The following is a 12,500-nucleotide window of genomic DNA, read 5'->3' as shown; positions in this document are numbered from 1 at the left end:
AGACACATCAACACACTGGAGAAAGGAGACACATCAACACACTGGAGAAAGGAGACACATCAACACACTGGAGAAAGGAGACACATCAACACACTGGAGAAAGGAGACACATCAACACACTGGAGAAAGGACACAACAACACACTGGAGAAAGGAGACACATCAACACACTGGAGAAAGGAGACACATCAACACACTGGAGAAAGGAGACACATCAACACACTGGAGAAAGGAGACACATCAACACACTGGAGAAAGGACACACATCAACACACTGGAGAAAGAAGACACATCAACACACTGGAGAAAGGACACACATCAACACACTGGAGAAAGGACACACATCAACACACTGGAGAAAGGAGACACATCAACACACTGGAGAAAGGAGACACATCAACACACTGGAGAAAGGAGACACATCAACACACTGGAGAAAGGAGACACATCAACACACTGGAGAAAGGACACAACAACACACTGGAGAAAGGACACACATCAACACACTGGAGAAAGACACACATCAACACACTGGAGAAAGAAGACACATCAACACACTGGAGAAAGGACACAACAACACACTGGAGAAAGGAGACACATCAACACACTGGAGAAAGGAGACACATCAACACACTGGAGAAAGGAGACACATCAACACACTGGAGAAAGGACACACATCAACACACTGGAGAAAGAAGACACATCAACACACTGGAGAAAGGACACACATCAACACACTGGAGAAAGGACACACATCAACACACTGGAGAAAGGAGACACATCAACACACTGGAGAAAGGAGACACATCAACACACTGGAGAAAGGAGACACATCAACACACTGGAGAAAGGAGACACATCAACACACTGGAGAAAGGACACAACAACACACTGGAGAAAGGAGACACATCAACACACTGGAGAAAGGAGACACATCAACACACTGGAGAAAGGAGACACATCAACACACTGGAGAAAGATCAACAAGAGACACATCAACACACTGGAGAAAGGAGACACATCAACACACTGGAGAAAGGAGACACATCAACACACTGGAGAAAGGAGACACATCAACACACTGGAGAAAGGAGACACATCAACACACTGGAGAAAGAAGACACATCAACACACTGGAGAAAGGAGACACATCAACACACTGGAGAAAGGAGACACATCAACACACTGGAGAAAGGACACACATCAACACACTGGAGAAAGGAGACACATCAACACACTGGAGAAAGGAGTCACAAAGGACAAAACACAGTTTGACAGAAAAACACAACGTTAACAATGTGTATAATGACATGACTAAGAATTATATTGTGGGATGATGCAGGTCTGTTATTTTTATTTATATATTTATTTATAAATAAAAATAACAGACCTGCATCATCCCACAATATAATTCTTAGTCATGTCATTATACACATTGTTAACGTTGTGTATATAGGATATATATATATATATTTTTTTTTAAATGTAACCTTTATTTAACTAGGCATTTGAGTTAAGAACAAATTGTTATTTACAATGAAGGCCTACACCGGCCAAACCCGGATGACGCTGGGCAAATTGTGCGCCGCCCTACGGGACTCCCAATCATGGCCGGTTGTGATACAGCCTGGATTTGAACCAGGGCCTGTAGTGACGCCTCAAGCACTGAGATGCAGTGCCTTAGACCGCTGCACCACTCGGGAGCCCATGGTTGTCATGGTTGTGGTTATGTTGTGGTTATGTTGTGGTCATGGTTGTGGTTATGTTGTGGTCATGGTTGTGGTTATGTTGTGGGATGGTGCAGGTCTGTCATGGTTGTGGTTGTGTTGTGGTTATGTTGTGGTCATGGTTGTGGTTATGTTGTGGGATGGTGCAGGTCTGTCATGGTTGTGGTTGCGTTGTGGTTATGTTGTGGTCATGGTTGTGGTTGCGGTGTGGTTGCGTTGTGGTTATATTGTGGTCATGGTTGTGGTTGACTCACTACAGATGTGTGCCAGGCAGCAGCTGCCATCAGCCCTGGTGGCGATGAGGGTCTGGTCCTCTCTACAGGCTGGGACGTCTGACTCACAGCGCTCTGGGTCACACTCTGTACACAACACACACACACACACACACAGAAATACACACAGAAATACACACAACACATATTTTAAACACATCTATCTCAATGGCCTGGTATCATCATATAGCCTGGTATCATCATATAGCATACTATCATCATATAGCCTGGTATTGTCATATAGAATAGTATCATCATATAGAATAGTATCATCGTATAGCCTGGTATCATCATATAGCCTGGTATCATCATATAGCCTGGTATCATCATATAGCCTGGTATCATCATATAGCCTGGTATCATCGTATAGAATAGTATCATCATATAGCCTGGTATCATCATATAGAATAGTATCATCATATAGCCTGGTATCATCATATAGCATACTATCATCATATAGCCTGGTATTGTCATATAGAATAGTATCATCATATAGAATAGTATCATCGTATAGCCTGGTATCATCATATAGAATAGTATCATCGTATAGCCTGGTATCATCATATAGCCTGGTATCATCATATAGCCTGGTATCATCATATAGCCTGGTATCATCATATAGCCTGGTATCATCGTATAGAATAGTATCATCATATAGCCTGGTATCATCATATAGAATAGTATCATCATATAGCCTGGTATCATCATATAGCATAGTATCATCATATAGAATAGTATCATCATATAGCCTGGTATCGTCATATAGCCTGGTATCATCATATAGAATAGTATCATCATATAGCCTGGTATCATCATATAGAATAGTATCATCATATAGCCTGGTATCATCATATAGAATAGTATCATCATATAGCATAGTATCATCATATAGAATAGTATCATCATATAGCCTGGTATCATCATATAGCATAGTATCATCATATAGCCTGGTATCATCATATAGAATAGTATCATCATATAGCCTGGTATCATCATATAGCCTGGTATCATCATATAGAATAGTATCATCATATAGCCTGGTATCATCATATAGCCTGGTATCATCATATAGCATAGTATCATCATATAGCCTGGTATCATCATATAGAATAGTATCATCATATAGCCTGGTATCATCATATAGCCTGGTATCATCATATAGCCTGGCATCATCATATAGCATAGTATCATCATATAGTATGGTATCATCATATAGCCTGGTATCATCTTATAGCCTAGTATCATCATATAGCATAGTATCATCATATAGCCTGGTATCATCATATAGAATAGTATCATCATATAGCCTGGTATCATCATATAGCCTGGTATCATCATATAGCCTGGCATCATCATATAGCATAGTATCATCATATAGTATGGTATCATCATATAGCCTGGTATCATCTTATAGCCTAGTATCATCATATAGCATAGTATCATCATATAGAATAGTATCATCATATAGCCTGGTATCATCATATAGCATAGTATCATCATATGGCCTAGTGGTGGTGATTATACAGAAGAGAGGCTCCCTCACCACAGACGTAGTCTGGACAGCAGGAGTCCTCTCTGAAATAAGACACCAGCTTCTCTCCATACTGACACTCCGGGGGGAAGATGTCACACAGGGTCTGGTTACAAACTGGATGACAGACAGGCAGGCAGGCAGGCAGGCAGGCAGGCAGGCAGGCAGGCAGGCAGGCAGGCAGGCAGGCAGGCAGACAGACAGACAGACAGACAGACAGACAGACAGACAGACAGACAGACAGACAGACAGACAGACAGACAGACAGACAGACAGACAGACAGACAGACAGACAGACAGACAGACAGACAGACAGACAGACAGACAGACACCATCAGATCAATACAAACCAATCACATTACATCATGGCCACCTAAACATTGTTCCTACATTTTTAAAGTGGAACTCAAGTTCCTGTTCACATTGAGTTGAGCTCTGAACTCATTAAGTTCCTCCACAATTGTTTTCAGGGCCATCAGATTCATCATTTTTTAGTAGAGGTCAACTTGTTACAAATCAAATCAAAGTTTATTTGTCACGTGCGCTGAATACAACCTTACAGTGAAATGCTTACTTACTCTAATCAACAGTGCAAAAAAGGTATTAGGTGAACAATAGGTAAGTAAATAAATAAAACAACAGTAAAAAGACAGTGAAAAATAACAGTAGCGAGGCTATATACAGTAGCGAGGCTGTAACAGTAGCGAGGCTACATACAGGCACCGGTTCGTCGGGCTGATTGAGGTAGTATGTACATGTAGATATGGTTAAAGTGACTATGCATATATCATAAACAGAAAGTAGCAGTAGAGTAAAAGAGGGGTTGGCGGGTAGCGGGTGGCGGGACACAATGCAGATAGCCCAGTTAGCCAATGTGCGAGGGCACTGGTTGGTCGGGCCAATTGAGGTAGTATGTACATTAATGTATAGCCTTTTTGTCCTAGACTTGGCACTCCGGTACCGCTTGTCATGCGGTAGTAGAGACAACAGTCTATGACTGGGGTGGCTGGGGTCTTTGACAATTTTTAGGGCCTTCCTCTGACACTGCCTGGTGTAGAGGTCCTGGATGGCAGGCAGCTTAGCCCCAGTGATGTACTGGGCCGTACGCACTACCCTCTGTAGTGCCTTGCGGTCAGAGGCCGAGCAATTGCCGTACCAGGAAGTGATGCAACCAGTCAGGATGCTCTCGATGTTGCAGCTGTAGAACCTTTTGAGGATCTGAGGACCCATGCCAAATCTTTTTAGTTTCCTGACCGGGAATAGGCTTTGTCATGCCCTCTTCACGACTGTCTTGGTGTGTTTGGACCATTCTAGTTTGTTGGTGATGTGGACACCAAGGAACTTGAAGCTCTCAACCTGCTCCACTACAGCCCCGTCGATGAGAATGGGGGCATGCTTGGTCCTCTTTTCCCGTAGTCCACAATCATCTCCCTAGTCTTGGTTACGTTGAAGGATAGGTTGTTATTCTGGCACCACCCGGCCAGGTCTCTGACCTCCTCCCTGTAGGCTGTCTCATCATTGTCAGTGATCAGGCCTACCACTGTTGTGTCGTCTGCAAACTTAATGATGGTGTTGGAGTCGTGCCTGGCCATGCAGTCGTGGGTGAACAGGGGAGGGGACTGAGCACGCACCCCTGGGGAGCTCCAGTGTTGAGGATCAGCGTGGCAGATGTGTTGCTACCTACCCTCACCACCTGGGGGCGGCCCATCAGGAAGTCCAGGATCCAGTTGCAGAGGGAGGTGTTTAGTCCCAGGATCCTTAGCTTAGTAAAGAGCTTTGAGAGTACTATGGTATTGAATGCTGAGCTGTAGTCAATGAATGGCATTCTCACATAGGTGTTCCTTTTCTCCAGGTGGGAAAGGGCAGTGTGGAGTGCAGCAGAGATTGCATCGTCTGTGGATCTATTTGGGCGGTGTGCAAATTGGAGTGGGTCTAGGACTTCTGGGATAATGGTGTCGATGTGAGTCCTTATCAGCCTTTCAAAACACTTCATGGCTACGGCCGTGAGTGTTACGGGTCTGTAGTCATTTAAGCAGGTTGCCTTTGTGTTCTTGGGCACAGGGACTATGGTGGTCTGCTTGAAACATGTTGGTATTACAGACTCAATCAGGGACTCGTTGAAAATGTCAGTGAAGACACCTGCCAGTTGGTCAGCACATGCCCGGAGCACATGTCCTGGTAATCCGTCTGGCCCTGCAGCTTTGTGAATGTTGACCTGTTTAAAGGTCTTACTCACGTCGGCTACGGAGAGCGTGATCACACAGTCGTCCGCAACAGCTGATGCTCTCATGCATGCCTCAGTGTTGCTTGCCTCGAAGTGAGCATAGAAGTGATTTAGCTCGTCTGGTAGGCTTGTGTCACTGGGCAGCTCGCGGCTGTGCTTCCCTTTGTAGTCTGTAATAGTTTGCAAACCCTGCCACATAAGACGATCGTCAGAGCTGGTATAGTACGATTCAATCTTAGCCCTATATTGATGCTTTGCCTGTTTGATGGTTTGTCGGAGGGCATAGCGAGATATCTTTTAAGCTTCCGGGTTAGAGTCCCGCTTCTTGAAAGCGGCAGCTCTACCCTTTAGCTCAGTGCGAATGTTGCCTGTAATCCATGGCTTCTGGTTGGGGTATGTACGTACAGTCACTGTGGGGACGACGTCCTCGATGCACTTATTGATAAAGCCAGTGACTGATGTGGTGTACTCCTCAATGCCATCAGAAGAATCCCGGAACATGTTCCAGTTTGTGATAGCAAAACAGTCCTGTAGTTTAGCATCTGCTTCATCTAACCATTTTTTTATAGACCGAGTCACTGGTGTTTCCTGCTTTAATTTTTTCTTGTAAGCAGGAATCAGGAGGAAAGAGTTGTGGTCAGATTTACCAAATGGAGGGCGAGGGAGAGCTTTGTATGCGTCTCTGTATGTGGAGTACCGGTGATTTCGAATTTTGTTCTCTCTGGTTGCACATTTAACATGTTGATAGAAATTAGGTAGAACTGATTTAAGTTTCCCTGCATTAAAGTCTCCGGCCGCTAGGAGCGCCGCCTCTGGGTGAGCGGTTTCCTGTTTGCTTATTTCCTTATACAGCTGACTGAGTGTGGTCTTAGTGCCAGCATCCATTTGTGGTGGTAAATAAACAGTATAGCTGAAAACTCTAGGCAAGTAGTGTGGTCTGCAATTCATCACAAGATACTCTACTTCAGGCGAGCAAAATCTAGAGACAATGATTCCGTGAAATATAAGATATTACAGTTTTTGATGTCCCGTTGGTAGGATATTCGTGATCGTATCTCGTCTAATTTATTGTCCAATGATTGCACGTTGGCAAGTAATATTGACGGTAACGGCAGGTTTCCCACTCGCCTTCTGCGGGTCCTAACGAGGCACCCCGCTCTGTGTCCTCTGTACCTGTGTGTCACGTCCTGACCAGTAATAGGAGTTATTTTGTTATTATAGTTTGGTCAGGGCGTGGCAGAGGGTATTTGTTTTATGTGGTTCGGGGTGGTTGTGTGTTTAGTGGTGTATTTGATTTATTATTCCGGGTTTTGGGCACTGGTCTATGTTAATGTATTTATATGTTTAGTCTAGTTCTTTATATTTCTATGTTTAGTTTATTGGGGATTGGACTCTCAATTGGAGGCAGGTGTTTTCTAGTTGCCTCTGATTGAGGGTCCTATAAATAGGTATGTGTTTGTTTTAGTGTTTTGTGGGAGATTGTGCTGTGTATAGCTTTGTGCCTTACCGGCCTGTTATTAGTCGTTGTGTTTTTGTTGTGTATGTGTTTATTTTGGTTTACCTTCTTCTCTTGCTAATAACTTGGATGTTGGCCTAGTCGGGTGTTTGGAGAATGTCCTGTGCTTGTTGAAGAAAAAATCTTTGTCTAATCCGAGGTGAGTTATCGCTGTCCTGATATCCAGAAGTTCGTTTTTGCCGTAAGATATGGTTTTAACTCAGTGTCTTACTGCAGGCTTTCATAGGACAGCAGCTGACTTTGCTAAGTTGGTTCAAGTCATTGGTGTAAAGTACTTAAGTAAAAATACTTTAAAGTACTAAAGTCGTTTCTTGGGGTATCTGCACTTTACTTCACTTTTTATATTTCTTTTTACTTGGGTTCCCGAGTGGCGCAGCAACCTAAGGCACTGCATCTCAGTGGTAGAGGCGTCACTATAGACACCCTGGTTCAAATCCAGGCTGTATCACAACCGGCCGTAATTGTCAGTTCCATAGGGCAGTGCACAATTGACCCAGGTTTGGCCGGTGTAGGCAGTCATTATAAATAAGAATTTGTTCTTAACTGACTTGCCTAGTTAAAAAAAAAAAACTTTCCTATGGAAAATTCTGTACTTTTTATTTACATTTTCCGTGACACCCAAAAGCATTCATTATATTTTTAATGCTTAGCAGGACAGAAAATGGTCCAATTCGCACACCTATCAAGAGAACTTCCCTGGTCATCCCTGCTGCCTCTGATCTGATGGACTCACTAAACACAAATGCTTTGTTTTTAAATGATGTTAGAGTGTGACCCTGGCTAATCGTCAATAACAAAAAAAACATGAAAATTGTGCCGTCTGGTTTGCTTAATATAAGGATTTTATTTTTTTATTATTCGTGCTTTTACTTTTGATACTTAAGTATAATTTAGCAAATACATCTACTTTTGATATTTAAAACCAAATACTTTTACTCAAGTAGTATTTTACTGGGTGACTCTTTTTTTTCTTCTTTAAGGTATCTTTACTTTAACTCAAGTATTTAAATCGAGTACTTTTTCCACCACTGGTTTAAGTTATTTGGTTTAACCAACTGTAACGGCCGTCGTCAAAGGTAGTGGACCAAGGCGCAGCGGGTCTCGTGAACATCTTAAACTTTATTTAAGCGAACACGAAACAAGAAAAAACGCACGACAGCTAAACAGTCTTGAAGGCTACACACAGCAGTGCAAAAACAACTTCCCACAAACACAGTGGAAAAAAGGGCTACCTAAGTATGACTCCCAATCAGTGACAACGATGTACAGCTGTCCCTGATTGAGAGCCATACCAGGCCAAAACAAAGAAATACAACACCTAGAAGGGAACGTAGAAATATAAAAATAAGGACCATACAACTAATCCCAACAACACAAACCAAACACACCCCTGCCACGCCCTGACCAAACTACAATAACAAATAACCCCTTATACTGGTCAGGATGTGACACCAACTATGTTTTAGGTTAACCTAACTTGAATTGTACAGTGTACAATAGCAATGTGCCAGTTTCTTACCGCAGGCTTTCTGTGGGCAGCAGGAGGTGTCATCTGCCAGACTGATGACCACTTCCCCGGCCCTGCGGCAGAGCGGCTGAGGCACGGCAGAACAGTTATACTCCACGGGAACGATACTGTCGTTGTCACAGCGATACATACAGCAGCCATCTTTAGACGCCTTCCACACCTCGCCAGGAGCACGGGGTACACCCGAACTGTCCGTACAGGCTGGGAGACACACACACAGATAGAAAAGTATTGAAGTGTAAGATGCATTACTCAGATGTTCTTACTCAGTGTGACTTACAATAAGTGTATTCCACTAAAGACCAGACCAGACCGGGTGCTTTGCGGAGGTTGATCAGTGAAGGCTTACCACACTTCTCAGGGGGGATGCAGAGGGCAGAGTAGGGTCGATGGAGCAGAGTGCCCTCAGGACAGACACATCCCTCTGTCAGGCCTGTACACTGCTCAGGGTCGTGGTCAAAGTCATGGTTGGAGCAGGACTGGGCTGTACAGGTAGGCAGACAGGCCTGGTAACGCAGCTGGTCTGGACACATGAAGGCTGGGAGAGGAGAGAGGTGAGACAACACTGTTTTAAACTGTTCATAAACGTTATCAGAACCACGACAGGCGGCAGAGCTTGATTCAATATTCTTATGTCTTTTGTTTTACACAATGACATTGACTGACATTAAAACCTTATACTGTAAGTGTATTGACTGACATGAAAACATTATACTGTAAGTGGGGCAGCAGTTAGCCTAGTGTTTAGAGCATTGGGCCAGTAACCGAAAGGTTGCTGGGTCGAATCCCCAAGCTGACAAGGTAAAAATCTGTCGTTCCGCCCCTGACTTGGCTATAAATGTAATTATAATGAAAACATTATACTGTAAGTGTATTTAATGACATGACTGACATGTAAACATTATACATTATGACATTAAAACATTATAGTGTACTGACTGACATTAAAACATTATACTGTAAGTGTATGGCTTTATGTGTCTGACTGTGCTTTGGAAGCCATGTTGACAGTTAGTGCAGTAGAATAAAGCCAGTCCTTACGACAGTAGTCTGGGCTCCTCCACTCCATGCAGACGTTGAACTTGTGACAAGACGCCACGTAGGCAGCCAGCGCTACACACGGGTTGTTGACGTACTCCGCATCACGTACCCACACCTCACAGAACGTACTGGGAGGAACCTGCGGTACATTAGAAGAAATAAAACATAACGTTTTTTTCAATCATCTGTTTTATGTTTAAACACATCTACAGTACTGTATTGGGATGGGAGGGTACTGTATGATGAGGGAGAGAGAGAGAAGCAGTGAACCTACAAAAGCATGGCAGGGGCTGAAGGAGGTGTTTCGGAGCATGGTCATACACTGGGAACAGTCGCTGGTGGAACAGTTGACTTCTCTGCGCCGGCTGTGGCTGAAGTAACTAGTGGTGTTGGGGACCTGCCAGCTGTCGATGAACAACGCTGGGTCTTCGCTCTCCCCGACTGTCGTCCCATTGGACAGCATCAGGTCGTTGGCCGGGTTACCATCACAGCAGCCTAGGGGGGAAGTAGGGAGAGACACAAGGAGAGAAAAAGAGAGCGAGAGAGAGATGCAGTAAGAGAGGGAGGGAGAGGTGATCGGTAGAGGGGAACAGAGGGGGAGAGGCGAGAGAGAAAGAGTGAGAGAGAGCATGCGTCGGTGGAAAGGCCATGGCCAGAATGCAAGAAGGGAGGGATAGTGAGCGGGGAGCCAGAAGATGAAACAGCGTTATTATTTCAGGAATGGCACGTTCACCTACGAAACATGCACAACATCTCAGGGACCCTACTTAATATGTGGCCCTTACTCAATCTATGGCCCCTACTCAATCTATGGCCCCTACTCAATCTGTGGCCCCTACTCAATCTGTGGCCCCTACTCAATCTGTGGCCCCTACTCAATCTATGGCTCCTTCTCAATCTATGGCCCCTCCTCAATCTATGGCCCCTTCTCAATCTATGGCCCCTACTCAATCTATGGCCCCTATTCAATCTATGGCCCCTTCTCAATCTATGGCACCTACTCAATCTATGGCACCTACTCAACCTGAATGGTTATAGCAGGTGAGGTCCTATGGTACGTCCCAAATGGCACCCTATTCCTAGTGCACTACCTTTGACCCCAGGGCCGGGGCAAAAGTAGTGGTATAAATAGGGAATAGGGTACCACTTGGGAAGCACACTACAACCAGCCCCCATACCACTCCACTTCAAATGGATGCCATTGTTCTGGTAAGCCACATACCAGTGTTCTGGTAAACCACATGCCATTGTCCTGGTAAACCACATGCCATTGTTCTGGTAAACCACATACCAGTGTCCTGGTAAACCATATACCAGTGTCCTGGTAAACCACATGCCAGTGTCCTGGTAAACCACATGCCAGTGTCCTGGTAAACCACATGCCAGTGTCCTGGTAAAGCACATGCCAGTGTCCTGGTAAACTATATACCAGTGTCCTGGTAAACCATATACCAGTGTCCTGGTAAACCACATGCCATTGTTCTGGTAAACCACATACCAGTGTCCTGGTAAAACACATACTAGTGTCCTGGTAAACCACATACCAGTGTCCTCATAAATTCTAACTACACAACATACCACAGAGGCCCATGGTGGGCAGTTTGCTGTTGTAGCTCTCTGTCTCGATGACCAACATGCCCGTGCTGTGGAACCACTGCAGCTTCAGGCCCGCTGGTGTACGGATCAAATACATGTTGCCGGTGTCCAGGATCTCAAAGCCAAACTTCTTGAACCTCGGCTTGGCGTACCTCGAGTTCACATACAGCTGACAGAGAGAAAAGATATGTGAAAATCCTATATGTTGAGGGGTACTGTATTTCCTAATATAGATAGGCCTACAAATACTACTGTGTGTATGGCAAGTTAATTAACATCGTATCACTTTTTAGGTCTAGGATGAACTCTTTCTACTTGACATTGACTTTGATTGTATCTTTCTGTCCGTAGTTAAATTGGTGAATGAAGGGCTAGTTAGAATGAGAGAGATAGGAAGAGATGAAGAAGAGATAGGAAGAGATGAAGAAGAGATGAAGAAGAGATAGGAAGAGATGAAGAAGAGATGAAGAAGAGATAGGAAGAGATGAAGAAGAGATGAAGAAGAGATAGGAAGAGATGAAGAAGAGACAGGAATAGATGAAGAAGAGATGAAGGAGAGATTAAGAAGAGATTAAGAAGAGATGCAGAAGAGATTAAGAAGAGATGAAGAAGAGACAGGAAGAGATGAAGAAGAGATAGGAAGAGATGAAGAAGAGATAGGAAGAGATGAAGAAGAGATAGGAAGAGATTAAAAAGAGATGAGGAAGAGATGAAGAAGAGATTAAGAAGAGATAGGAAGAGATGAAGAAGAGATAGGAAGAGATGAAGAATAGATGAAGAAGAGATGAAGAAGAGACGAAGGAACAGACTGACCCTCCTCTGCAGTCTGTTGATGACCAGGTGGTTGGACTTGTGGGTAATGTTCAAAACCACTAGACACAGGTTGGTGAAATTCCACAGCAACTTTGGATGGAAACAGAAAAATAAATATTCCATATTACTTTTTTATTTTATTTATAAAGGCTAAGAATCTCTAATAAAAGGGATTAAAGTCATATACAACTACTCGACATGTGAATGAATAATGATCATTTCCTGAGAATTTTACATTATATAAGGGTGTAAG

The 12,500-nt window shown here is 43.8% G+C and overlaps 1 protein-coding gene across 1 annotated transcript in view; it reads right to left on the bottom strand.

Moving 5' to 3' along the window:
• Nucleotides 1-12,500, bottom strand: part of otog (otogelin) — a 108,997-nt gene that overhangs the window by 14,867 nt on the left and 81,630 nt on the right. Inside the window, exons 35-42 of the mRNA XM_045688871.1 lie at nucleotides 12,248-12,337; nucleotides 11,417-11,603; nucleotides 10,113-10,333; nucleotides 9,839-9,977; nucleotides 9,147-9,335; nucleotides 8,789-8,998; nucleotides 3,542-3,646; nucleotides 1,954-2,085 (exon numbers count right to left, since the gene is read on the bottom strand). Of these exons, the coding sequence (XP_045544827.1) occupies nucleotides 1,954-2,085; nucleotides 3,542-3,646; nucleotides 8,789-8,998; nucleotides 9,147-9,335; nucleotides 9,839-9,977; nucleotides 10,113-10,333; nucleotides 11,417-11,603; nucleotides 12,248-12,337 (1,273 nt within the window). The remainder of the gene's footprint in view (nucleotides 1-1,953; nucleotides 2,086-3,541; nucleotides 3,647-8,788; nucleotides 8,999-9,146; nucleotides 9,336-9,838; nucleotides 9,978-10,112; nucleotides 10,334-11,416; nucleotides 11,604-12,247; nucleotides 12,338-12,500) is intronic.

The sequence above is a fragment of the Salmo salar genome, chromosome ssa11 (genome assembly GCF_905237065.1).
Source record: "Salmo salar chromosome ssa11, Ssal_v3.1, whole genome shotgun sequence".
In the NCBI taxonomy this organism is placed as follows: domain Eukaryota; kingdom Metazoa; phylum Chordata; class Actinopteri; order Salmoniformes; family Salmonidae; genus Salmo; species Salmo salar.
The sequence above is the reverse complement of the archived record's forward strand: the minus strand, read 5'-3'. Positions and strand labels throughout refer to the sequence as shown.